At 42.4% G+C, this 12,800-nt stretch overlaps 1 protein-coding gene across 5 annotated transcripts in view; it reads right to left on the bottom strand.

Moving 5' to 3' along the window:
* The window catches only part of LOC140191307 (cullin-9), a 332,978-nt gene that overhangs the window by 271,569 nt on the left and 48,609 nt on the right, over positions 1-12,800 (bottom strand). For all 5 annotated transcript variants that reach the window (XM_072248616.1, XM_072248607.1, XM_072248588.1 and 2 more), the window contains one exon: positions 1,622-1,776. In XM_072248616.1, the coding sequence (XP_072104717.1) occupies positions 1,622-1,776 (155 nt within the window). The remainder of the gene's footprint in view (positions 1-1,621; positions 1,777-12,800) is intronic.

Raw genomic sequence — 12,800 nt, 5'->3', positions numbered from 1 at the left:
AGAAATGTTGTTCATTCTTGTGAGTCTGGAAGAGAGATTTTCATGGTCTTTTACCGGGGAGAGATGAAGAGAGAAGACGTGAATGGAGAGAGTTGGTAGACCGCCGGACGGAGAGGACTTTGAGTGAGGGTCTGAAGGTCAGCGACGATTGGAGGTTGATGGTGGACGACCATCTTATCACTGAGCTCCAACGTTTGCGCATTAGACTATTTCATGAGAATGGGCTCTTTTTCTTTTATCTTTGTTTTCTTTACTAACCATATAGTCAAGTTAAGATTATAGAGTTCAATTGTTTAATCACATATTTGTACTGGTTGTTATTTCGTGGTACTGATTTATAACAGGGGACACATCGCGCAGCATCCACACAAATGAGAGTTACATATGGTAGAGGTAGCATCATACTATGGGGATGATTTTCAGCATCAGGGACTAGAAATCTGGTCAGGATGGTTGGGCAGATGAACGCTACTAAATATAGAGCGATCCTAGATTAAAAACCTGCTAGCCTCTGCCAGAGTTTAAAATAGGGAGGAAGTTTGTCTTTCAGAAGAACAACAACCCAAAGCACACAGCCAGAGTAACCACTGTGTGTCTTCAAATGAAGAAAATTGATGTTATTCAGTGGCCCAGAGTCCTGACCTTAACCCGATCAAACACTTGTGACAAGGCCTCAAGACTGCTGTACACCACTGCTCCCCAACCAACCTGGCACAGCTTGAGCAATTTTGCAAGGAGTGGGCAAATTTTGCTCCCTCACATTGTGCAAAGCTAATAGAGACATCCAAGAAGACTTTTGGATGTAATAGCTGCGAGAGGTGGTTCAACTAAGTGCTGAGCAAAGTGTGTGGGGGGGGGGGGTGAATACTTTTGAAATGCTGACATTACAGTTCTTGAATTTTTTGTTTTCCATGCTTTACAATTTTCCCTGCTGTTTGGACTCTACTGTGGAAAAGGAGCATGTGATTCACAGATAAAAATCCTCAGTTAAAATAATCAAAATTCCTGGTGGTAATATTCATTTATGTAAACAAAGGGTTAGGGGCTGAATACTTTTAACAAAGCACTGTACTTGAAGCTGCAATGTAGAATTATATGCATTCTAAACACCAAAACAATCTCTATACAATCCCAATACAGCTAAACAATTTAAAGGCCCAGCAGATGAGTGAAAACAAGTTTGAAGCATTTGAAAACAAATTCAGAGGTGCCATATGGATGTTTCATCCCAGCTTGCTCCCGAGATCCCCAACAACATAAAAACCACAATTCTTCTACCTCATTTCACTCCAGATAATATCAAAAAAAATGGCTGAGGGATCTAGATATAGCAAATGAAACAATGAAAGAGGGAGAAGGAAGACATACTTCTATTGATATGCAAGGTGCTGCCATCAGAAATACAGTGGAGTTAGAAAAGCTTTGAAGTGCTCATAGACACATGATTTTTTTTTTTTACTTATTTCCAGATTATGTTTTACCAGAAAGATTTAGCACCAAAGTTAAACCTTATTCTGTAATTTACCTTAAATTACATTATTCTGTAATTTTTGGACAAGATTATAAATCCAAGATTTTTTTTTACAGTTAAGGATGCAAAATGAAGAGGAAATCAGATTACCTGAGGAAGATGAATTCCCTCAAATGAAATTCCATGTTCTTCAGATGAGGTGGTTTCTGCAAACAATTCCAACAAGGTGTAACGATTGTCAAAATCCATATGTTGTTCAATCCCATCCTGCTGGCTCAGTGAAAGGAGAACATAAGCTCGGCTACCTGTTGCAGAACACAATGGCACATATTATTCAAGAGTCTTAAGTCATAAACTTCGAAACATATTAGGTTCTTATTTCATTAGTTAAAATATACTTAACTTTTAGACAGTAATTTACCACAGAAAATTAAAATTCTAGAGAAATCCAAGCTTCTTTTCTACTTTTTAAACCAGATAAAAATACAAGTCCTTTGCTCTTCAAGTTCAAGGCTTATGATAAAAGGCAAACTCAACAGAAAATACAGAGCAAATTCAACATGTTAAATATCTCAAGTCAGAGCCTTTATCAAAACTGAAACTATATAGTTAGAATATACTAGGTTAATTTCTATAAGGATTTGTTGGTTTGGACTGTATAATTGTTATTTTCCTTGTAGTTTAACATTCTGATACTCGTTTGTATATTTATATAATTACCTATATACATGTAATTGTTCAGTCTGTTTTTTAGTGGTTGTTGTTGCCTCTATTTTTCAGAGACAGGTATTGCATTACCTAATAGGTGCTGTCTTATTGGTTAATTCAAATAAATGGAATTTTAATGGATTGTGTCCTATCTGGTATAAGACGACCAAACTATGCTGGTTTGGTGTCTTTGTTTTCATCTTTCCCCTTGCTTTACTTCTGCTCCTCGCCATCTTCCTAGAACCTCAGTTTAAAACAATCAGGATCCAGCAGCCATATCCTGACAAGGCAGTATTTGCAAAGCGATTGATATGACTGTAGAAAAAACTCTGATAACCTGGCATCCAAATGTTCAGAAATCCTGATGGTCCTGCATCTGCCTCACTAATCTGGAAAATAATACAAGGGTTCTGAGTGCAAGCATGATGTGCAGCCAGAACCAGGTGTTCACAGCACATCCAAAATTAGGTTTACTCCAAATTATTGAAGTAATAGAATTTTAAGCCCCCAGATTCAAGGTGTGATTCAATCACAGGAGTCCAGAGATGGCTATTTACTCAAATATGTTTTCTTTCTCAGTTCTGTTGAGGGATCTTCAACCTGAGTTGTTAACCATTTATCTTTCCATTAATGCTGTCTGACCTGTTCAGCTTTTGCAGCATTTTTGTTTTTTTTTTTAATTAGCTCATAAATTAGACACAGTAATGCCAACACCAAAAACAAGACGACTTTAAAAGGTTATAATGATATAACACATATAGTTTCAGTCATGGATGATTCGTAACCTAATAAAGCTAGCTATAAAGAAATGGCAAGGAAGTGAGAATGATTGGTACTACATGGATAGCAGCAAAAGTACCCAAAGACTTATGGCTTAAATTCTACCTCGACATGTCATTTAATATCCTCCAGAGGGCCACAACCTCAATGCCTCAATGACCCAGAGAGCTATGTTGGCTGGAGTCAGGGCTTTATGCTTTGGATCTTGGCAGGGTCACCCATGCCAAACAGGTCAAAGGGTAGAGGACAAACAAAGAGTAGTCCACCTGTCCTCCAGGTTCGGAGGTTCAGCTCAGGGATAACAATCCTGACTGATAAAACAAAATTATTACGGAAACAGCAATTAGATTCCTTCTACTTCTGAGTGCAATGGTATTCCTGAGTCTCCACCCAGGACCTGCATGACTGACACTAGTGAAAACTACTATCACAATGAAGGAAGCCTTGAACACTGCCAGAGATAAAGGACCCTCTGTACCGCCCTTAAGTGCCAATGGCATAGCAGACAGCAAATGTCATTTAATAAATCATACTATCTGTAGGAAAGCATAAAAACCTTGTTCCCAAGTAGTCACAAGAACCCAGTTGATTAAATACTTTACAAAGGATGCTCATCCAATGTGATCCTAGTTCCACAAAACATGGTTGACATACTATATTTGAAGTAACCTAAGTTGTTCAGTTGTAAAGTACAGCATCTCACTACCCTCCAGAATATAGGTAATTAACAGAGCTTTGCCAGCATCACTCCATTATATAAAGATTGTGACGTGGAGTAGGAAACAAATGGTTGACAGTCAAAGATTCATAATACAGACATTGTTCATGTCCACATTGGAAGGTATAATTGAGGGAAATTCACCTCAAATTCCACTGAATGCAAAGAGCAGGGACAGAAAAGAGCACGAGACTTTTTCTGAGCACTGTAAACTCCCCACCTGTAATGGCAGGTTTCACTAATGTACTACAAAAACAAACTTACCAAGCAGAAGTGGTATCTTAAAAAGTGCGTCAAAAAATTCTATGAGATTCGTCAGACATGATTTTCCTTTCACAAATCCATGCTGACTTTGTCTGATGATTTCACCGCTTTCCAAATGTGCTGTTATCACATCTTTGATAACTGACTCTAGCATTTTCCCCACCACCGATGTCAGGCTAACCGGTCTATAGTTCCCCGGTTTCTCTCTCCCTCCTTTTTTAAAAAGTGGGGTTACATTAGCCACCCTCCAATCCTCAGGAACTAGTCCAGAATCTAAAGAGTTTTGAAAAATTATCACTAATGCATCCACTATTTCTTGGGCTACTTCCTTCTTCGAGGCCAGGTAGGTTATCTGTTTAAAATAAAGACAAAGTATGTGTGTGAGGCCGGTTTTCTGTGCTCAGTGTCAGACGTGGGAGGTCCTGAAAACTCCCGGCCTCCCGGACAACCACATCTGCACCAGGTGTGTCAAGCTGCAGCTCGATGACCTTCATCTGGTCAGGAAGAGTGAGGAGGTGATACAGAGGAGCTATAGGCAGGTAGTCACCCCAGGACCACAGGAGACAGAGAAGTGGGTAATAGTCAGGAGAGGGATGGGCAAGAAGCAGGTGCTAGAGAGTACCCCAGTGGCAGTCCCCCTTAACAATAAGTATTCCTGCTTGAGTACTGTTGGAGGGGACGGCCTACCTGGGGGAAGAAACAGTGGTTGTGCCTCTTGCACAGAGTCTGGCCCTGTACTCAGAAGGGTAGGGAAAGGAAGAGGATGGCAGCAGTGATAGGGGACTCTATAGTTAGGGGGTCAGATAGGCGATTCTGTGGATGCAGGAAAGAAACGCGGATGGTAGTTTGCCTCCCAGGTGCCAGGATACGGGATGTTTCTGATCGCATCCACGATATCTTGAATTGGGAAGGAGAACAGCCAGAGATCATGGTACATATTGGTACCAATGACATAGATAGGAAAAGGAAGGAGGTCCTGAAAACAGACTACAGGGATTTAGTAAAGAAGCTGAGAAGCAGGACCTCAAACGTGGTAATCTCAGGATTACTGCCTGTGCCACGTGACAGTGAGTACAGGAAAAGAATGAGGTGGAGGATAAATGCGTGGCTGAGGAATTAGAGCAGGGGGCAGGGATTCAGATTTCTGGATCATTGGAACATCTTCTGGGCAGGTGTGACCTGTACAAAGAGGACGGGGTTGCACTTGAATCTGAGGGGGACCAATATCCTGGCGGAAAGGTTTGCTAAGGCTGTTAGGGAGAGCTTAAACCAGAATTGCTGTGGGGTGGGAACTGAACTGAAGTGACGGAGGAAAGGGAGGTTGGCTCACAAATACAGAAAACTTGGAGACAGTGCGAAAGGGAGGATAGGCAGGTGATAGAGAAGGGACGCGCTCAGACCAATGGTTTGAGATATTTCTATCTTAATGCGAGCAGTATTATGAATAAGGCACATGAGCTTAGAGCTTGGATCAGCACTTGGAGCTATGATGTTGTGGTCATTACAGAGACTTGGATGATGCAGGGGCAGGAATGGCTACTTCTAGTGCCAGGCTTTAGATATTTCAGAAAGGATAGGGAGGGAGGCAAAATAGGTGGGGGCATGGGACTGTTGATCATGGATAGTATCACGGCTGCAGAAAAGGAGGAGGTCATGGAGGGGTTGTCTACGGAGTCTCTGTGAGTGGAAGTTAGGAATAGGAAGGGGTCAATAACTCTACTGGGTATTTTTTATAGACCACCCAATAGTAACAGGGACATTGAGGAGCAGATAGGGAGACAGATTCTGGAAAGGAGTAATAATAACAGGGTTGTTGTGGAAGATTTTAATTTCCAAAATATTAACTGGCATCTCCCTAGAGTGAGGGGTTTAGATAGGGTAGAGTTTGTTAGGTGTGTTCAGGAAGGTTTCTTGACACAATACGTAGATTAGCTGACACGAGAAGAGGCTGTACTTGATCTGGTATTGGGAAATGAACCTGGTCAGGTCTCTCACTGGGAGAGCATTTTGGAGATAGTGATCACAATTCTATCTCCTTTACCATAGCACTGGAGAGGGATAGGAACAGATAAGTTAGGGAAACGTTTAATTGGAGTAAGGGGAAATATGAGGCTATCAGGCAGGAACTTGGAAGCATAAATTGGAAACAGATGGTCTCAGGGAAACATACGGAAGAAATGTCGCAAATGTTCTGGAGATATTTGCGTGGGGCTCTGAGTAGGTACGTTCCAATGATACATGGAAAGGATGGTAGGGTACAAGATCTGTGGTGTACAAAGGCTGTTGTAAGTCTAGTCAAGAAGAAAAGAAGAGCTTACAAAAGATTCAAAAAGCTAGGTAATGATAGGAATCTAGAAGATTATAAACCCAGCAGGAAGGAGCTTAAGAATGAAATTACGAGAGCCAGAAGGGGCCATAAGGCGGCCTTGGAGGATAGGATTAAGGAAAACCCCAAGGCATTCCACAAGTATGTGAAGAGCAAGAGGATAAGATGAGAGAGAATAGAACCAATCAAGTGTGACAGTGGAAAAGTCTGTATGGAACCGGAGGAAACAGTGGAGGTACTTAACGAATACTTTGCTTCAGTATTCACTATGGAAAAGGATCTTGGCGATTGTAGGGATGACTTGCAGTGAACTGAAAAGCTTGAGCATGTAGATATTAAGGAAGAGGATGTGCTGGAGCTTTTGGAAAACATCAAGCTGGATAAGTCACTAGGACCATACGGGATGTTCGCCAGGCTACTGTGGGAAGCGAGGGAGGAGACTGCTGAGCCTCTGGTGATGATCTTTGCATCATCAATGGGGACGGGAGAGGTTCCAGAGGACTGGAGGGTTGCGGATTTTGTTCCCTTATTCAAGAAATGGAGTAGGGATAGCCCAGGAAACTATAGACCAGTGAATCTTACTTCAGTGATTGGTAAGTTGATGGAGAAGATCCTGAGAGGCAGGATTTATGAACATTTGGAGAGGCATAATATGATCAGGAATAGTCAGCATGGCTTTGTCAAAGGCAGGTCATGCCTTACGAGCCTGATATTAAATTTTCTGAGGATGTGACTAAACACAATGATGAAGGTAGAGCTGTAGATGTAGTGTATATGGGTTTTGGCAAGGCATTTGATAAGGTACCCCATGCAAGTCTTATTGAGAAAGTAAGGAAGCATGGGATCCAAGGGACATTGCTTTGTGGATCCAGAACTGGCTTGCCCACAGAAGGCAAAGAGCGGTTGTAGACGGGTCATATTCTGCATAGAGGTCGGTGACCAGTGGTGTGCCTCAAGGATCTGTTCTGGGGCTCCTACTCTTTGTCATTTTTATAAATGACCTGGATGAAGAAGTGGAGGGATGGGTTAGTAAATTTGCTGATGACACAAAGGTTGGGTGTGTTGTAGATAGTGTGGAGGGCTGTCAGAGGTTACAGCGGGACATTGATAGGATGCAGAACTGGGCTGAGAAGTGGCAGGTGGAGTCTAACCCAGATAAGTGTGAGGTGCTTAGTTTTGGTAGGTCAAATATGATGGCAAAATATAGCATTAATGGTAAGACTCTTGGCAGTGTGAAGGATCAGAGGGATCTTGGGGTCCGAGTCCATAGGACACTGAAAGCTGCTATGCATGTTGACTCTGTGGTTAAGAAGGTATACAGTGCATTGGCCTTCATCAATCGTGGGATTGAGTTTAAGAGCCGAGAGGTAATGCTGCAGCTATATAGGACCCTGGTCAGACCCCACTTGGAGTACCGTACTCAGTTCTGGTTGCCTCACTATAGGAAGGATGTGGAAACCATAGAAAGGGTGCAGAGGAAATTTACAAGGATATTGCCTGGATTGGGAAGCATGCCTTATGAGATTAGGTTGAGTGAACTTGGCCTTTTCACCTTGGAGCAACGGAGGATGAGAGGTGACCTGATAGAGGTGTACAAGATAATTGATCGTGTAGGTAGTCAGAGGCTTTTCCCCAGGGCTGAAATGGCTAGCACAAGAGGGCAGAGTTTTAAGGTGCTTGGAAGTAGGTACAGGAGATATCAGGAGTACGTTTTTTTTACTACGCAGAGAGTGATGAGTGCGTGGAATGGCCAGGCGGCGGTGGAGGTGGAAACGATAGGGTCTATTAAGAGACTTCTGGATGGCTACATGGAGCTTAGAGGGCCATGGATAAAGCCGAGGTAGTTCGAAGGTAGGGAGATGTTCAGTACAGCTTTGTGGGCTGAAGGGCCTGTATTGTGCTATAGGTTTTCTATGTTTCTATGAAGACTACAGCTCCAGCCCCACCTTTGATACTATAATTTCCAGAAAACCCATTCCCAAACTTTTGGTTGTGCAACGCAACAGGCTAATAGATACAATAACAAATTTTAAAAGACATTTGGGCACGTGTGTGGATAGGAAGGGCTTAGGAGGGTTGTACATCATACAGAAAAATAGGACTAGTTTGGATGGTCACCTTGATCAGTATGGACCAGTTGGGCTAAAAGACTTGCTTCTATGCTTTATGACTCTCTAGCTCTAACACAATTGTCAATGGATCCTTGACCTCCCAAAAGACAACAATCAGTAAAGATAGGCAGCAATATCACCGCTACAATTATACAGGTCCACAATCCCTTATCCGAAATCCTTGAGGCCAGTTGCATTTCGGAATTCAGTATTTTTCGGATTTCAGCCCACCCCCCCTCCCCGATACCAAAAAAACACGTACTGTATGCTCAAGTCCCTTATTTAACCTGTCTCAGTGTGGTGGACTTTAGGACACGGCGGCGCACCAACCCTACGCACATTCTCCCGTATACTTTAATTCATCTCTAGATTACATATAATACCTAATACAAAGTGAATGCTATGTAAATAATTGTTATACTGTATTGTTTAGGGAATAATGACAAGAAGAAATTTTATTTCCAACAAAAACATTCAATAAAACAAAAATATACAGCTTCAAACGAACCGAATTAAACACATGGTAAATGACTTATTGGAATAAATGTAGAACGTCACTGTCACAATAAAACTTCAGTAACTTGTCTTTACTTAAAATCATATACAGCGGTAGTTCCGACACTATTTTCTTCAGTAAGACGCCACACAGACTCACCATGATTAAGCTTCTGCAATAACTCCACTTTCTGCGTTATTGATAACGATAAATGTTTCCTTCTCGTTTTCTCATTGTTACCCATAGGGGTATCTGCAGCTCTTTTTGACATTTTCACAGTGAAACTAAACACAAAGCGAAGAGCAAATGCACGTGTAACCAGTACGAGCGCTGAGCCACAACTGGCATCTGGCAGCCTCTGCTAGTGCTGCCACATCACACCTGAGTAATGTCAGCTGTTGGTGAAAAAACTTCGGTTTTCGAAGCTTTTTGCATTTCAGAGTCTCGGATAAAGGAATTTGCACCTGTACTGAACTGGTGCCTGTTGAATTAGGGTGTAGATTTGTTAATGTTTTAGTATTTTCCTTGTAAAGAATCACAGAATCAGAAAATCAGAGTAATCTCATGCTTTCCAGCTGAATGTACGAATCCAAAGCATGTTCACCCTCGCAGAGCAGACAAACCTTTTAGCTAACAAGACCATTTCCCCTCCATTAGTTCCAGGCTCAGTTTGAACTTAACTTCTCAGTGGCCACAGTATTGGCAAAGCTGCTTCCTTTAGCTTTAGAACAAAATTGTGACTTAATTTTGTTCACACCTTTGTTTAATTCTGGTGATGTAGCACCCTGTATCTTCCCAAACACTGCGTGTATCAATCTTTATTTGCATTTCTATAAAATCAGTGTCAGTGAAAGTAATCTTACAGTTGTGTCTTTCTTGCAGTTTACAGACTACCATTCTCCATTTATCCCTAAGCATATACTTTATACTTTATTGTTGCCAAACAATTGGTACTAGAACATACAATCATCACAGCGATATTTGATTCTGCGCTTCACACACCCTGGATTACAAATATTAAAAACATGAATAATAGTTAAAATTAGTAAATATTAAAAATTTAAATTATAAATCATAAATAGAAAATAGAAAAATGGGGAGTGAGGTAGTGCAAAAAAACCAAGAGGCAGGTCCGGATATTTGGAGGGTACGGCCCAGATCCGGGTCAGGATCCATTCAGCAGTCGTTTCACAGTTCGAAAGAAGCTGTTCCCAAATCTGGCCGTACGAGTCTTCAAGCTCCTGAACCTTCTCCCGGAGGGAAGAGGGACGAAAAATCTGTTGGCTGGGAGGGTCGAGTCCTTGATTATCCTGGCAGCACTGCTCCAACAGCATGCGGTGTGAAGTGAGTCCACGGACAGAAGATTGCTTTGTGTGATGTGCTGCAGCTTCTTTAGGTCTTGGACAGGACAACTTCCATACCAGGTTGTGATGCACCCTAGAAGAATGCTTTCTGCGGTGCATCTATAAAAATTAGTGAGGGTTTTAGGGGACGGGCCAAGTTTCTTTAGTTTTCTCAGGAAGTAAAGGCGCTGGTGGGCCTTTTTGGCAGTGAACTCTGCTTGGTTGGACCAAGTCAGGTCATTTGTGATATTGACCCCAAGGAACTTAAAGCTTTTGACCTGATCCACTTGCGCACCACCGATGTAAATTGGGTCGTGCGGTCTGCTACTCCTTCTGAAAGTCAACAACCAATTCCTTCATCTTGCTGATGTTGAGGGATAGGTTATTGTCTTCGCACCACGCCACCAAGTTCTTAATTTCCTCTCTGTACTCAAACTCATCATTACCCGAGATACGGCCTACAATTGTTGTGACATCAGCAAACTTATATATTGAGTTTGATGGAAACTTGGCTACACAATCATGGGGGTACAGTGTGTACAGCAGGGGGCTGAGTACACAGCCTTGTGGGGCACCAGTGCTCAGAGTGATTGTAGAGGAGAGCTTGTCCCCTATTTTTATAGCCTGGGTCCTGTCTCTGAGGAAGTTGAAGATCTAGCTGCAAATCTGAGTGCTAAGGCCCAGGTTCCGGAGCTTAGGAATCAGTTTATTTGGAACGATGGTATTAAAGGCAGAGCTGTAGTCCATAAGACCATAAGACAAAGAAGCAGAAGTCGGCCATCCAGCCCATCGAGTACTCCGCCATTTTATCATGAGCTGATCCATTCTCCCATTTAGTCCCGCTCCCCCGCCTTCTCACCATAACCTTTGATGCCCTGGCTACTCAGATACCTATCAATCTCTGCTTCAAATACACCCAATGACTTGGCCTCCACTGCTGCCCATGGCAACAAATTCCATAGATTCACCACCCTCTGGCTAAAAAAATTTCTTTACATTTCTGTTCTGAATAGGCACCCATCAATCCTTAAGTCGTGCCCTCTCGTACTAGACTCCCCCATCATGGGAAATAACTTTGCCACATCCACTCTGTCCGTGCCTTTTAACATTCGAAATGTTTCTATGAGGTCTCCCCTCATTCTTCGAAACTCCAAGGAATACAGTCCAAGAGCGGACAAACGTTCCTCATATGTTAACCCTCTCATTCCTGGAATCATTCTAGTGAATCTTCTCTGTACCCTCTCCAACGTCAGCACATCCTTTCTTAAATAAGGAGACCAAATCTGCCCACAGTACTCCAAGTGAGGTCTCACCAGCGCCTTATAGAGCCTCAACATCACATCCCTGCTCCTATACACTATTCCTCTAGAAATGAATGCCAACATTGCATTTGCCTTCTTCACTACCGACTCAACCTGGAGGTTAACCTTAAGGGTATCCTGTACGAGGACTCCCAAGTCCCGTTGGATCTCAGATCTTTGAATTCTTTCCCCATTTCAATAATAGTCTGCCCGTTTATTACTTCTGCCAAAGTACATAACCATACACTTTCCAACATTGTACTTCATTTGCCACTTCTTTGCCCATTCTTCCAATCTATCCAAGTCTCTCTGTAGACTCTCCGTTTCCTCAGCACTACCGGCCCCTCCACCTATCTTCGTATCATCAGCAAACTTAGCCACAAAGCCATCTATTCCATAATCCAAATCGTTGATGTACAATGTAAAAAGAAGCAGCCCTAACACGGGCCCCTGTGGAACAACACTGGTAACCGGCAGCCAACCAGAATAGGATCCCTTTATTCCCACTCTCTGTTTCCTGCCAATCAGCCAACGCTTTATCCATGTATGTAACTACCCCATAATTCCATGGGCTCTTATCTTGTTAACTAGCCTCATGTGTGGCAGCTTGTCAAAGGCCTTCATAAAAAGATTGTGGCAACCTACTCAACTTAAAGGAGTCCAAAAGGACTGATATAAATGAGGTATAAACAATGAGGAAAACATCCGTACACTTTCTGATGATAACCAAAAACAGTTGGATCAACCTATTTCTTCTGAGGAAATTGCCGAGGCTGTAGGTTCATTGCACTCGGGGAAGGCTTTGGGTCCTGATGGATTTTCCGGAGAATTTTATTAGGCTTTTTCCTCATTGGAAGAATGGGCAAAGAAGTGGCAAATGAAATACAATGTTGGAAAGTGTATGGTTATGCACTTTGGCAGAAGAAATAAACGGGCAGACTATTATTTAAATGGAGAAAGAATTCAAAGTTCTGAGATGCAACGGGACTTGAGGAGTCCTCGTACAGGATACCCTTAAGGTTAACCTCCAGGTTGAGTCGGTGGTGAAGAAGGCAAATGCAATGTTGGCATTCATTTCTAGAGGAATAGAGTATAGGAGCAGGGATGTGATGTTGAGGCTCTATAAGGCGCTGGTGAGACCTCACTTGGTGTACTGTGGGCAGTTTTAGTCTCCTTATTTAAGAAAGAATGTGCTGACGTTGGAGAGGGTACAGAGAAGATTCACTAGAATGATTCCGGGAATGAGAGGGTTAACATATGAGGAACGTTTGTCTGCTCTTGG

This window comes from Mobula birostris, chromosome 2 (assembly GCF_030028105.1).
Source record: "Mobula birostris isolate sMobBir1 chromosome 2, sMobBir1.hap1, whole genome shotgun sequence".
In the NCBI taxonomy this organism is placed as follows: domain Eukaryota; kingdom Metazoa; phylum Chordata; class Chondrichthyes; order Myliobatiformes; family Myliobatidae; genus Mobula; species Mobula birostris.
Note: the sequence above shows the minus strand (reverse complement) of the source record. Positions and strands in the feature narration are given on the sequence as shown.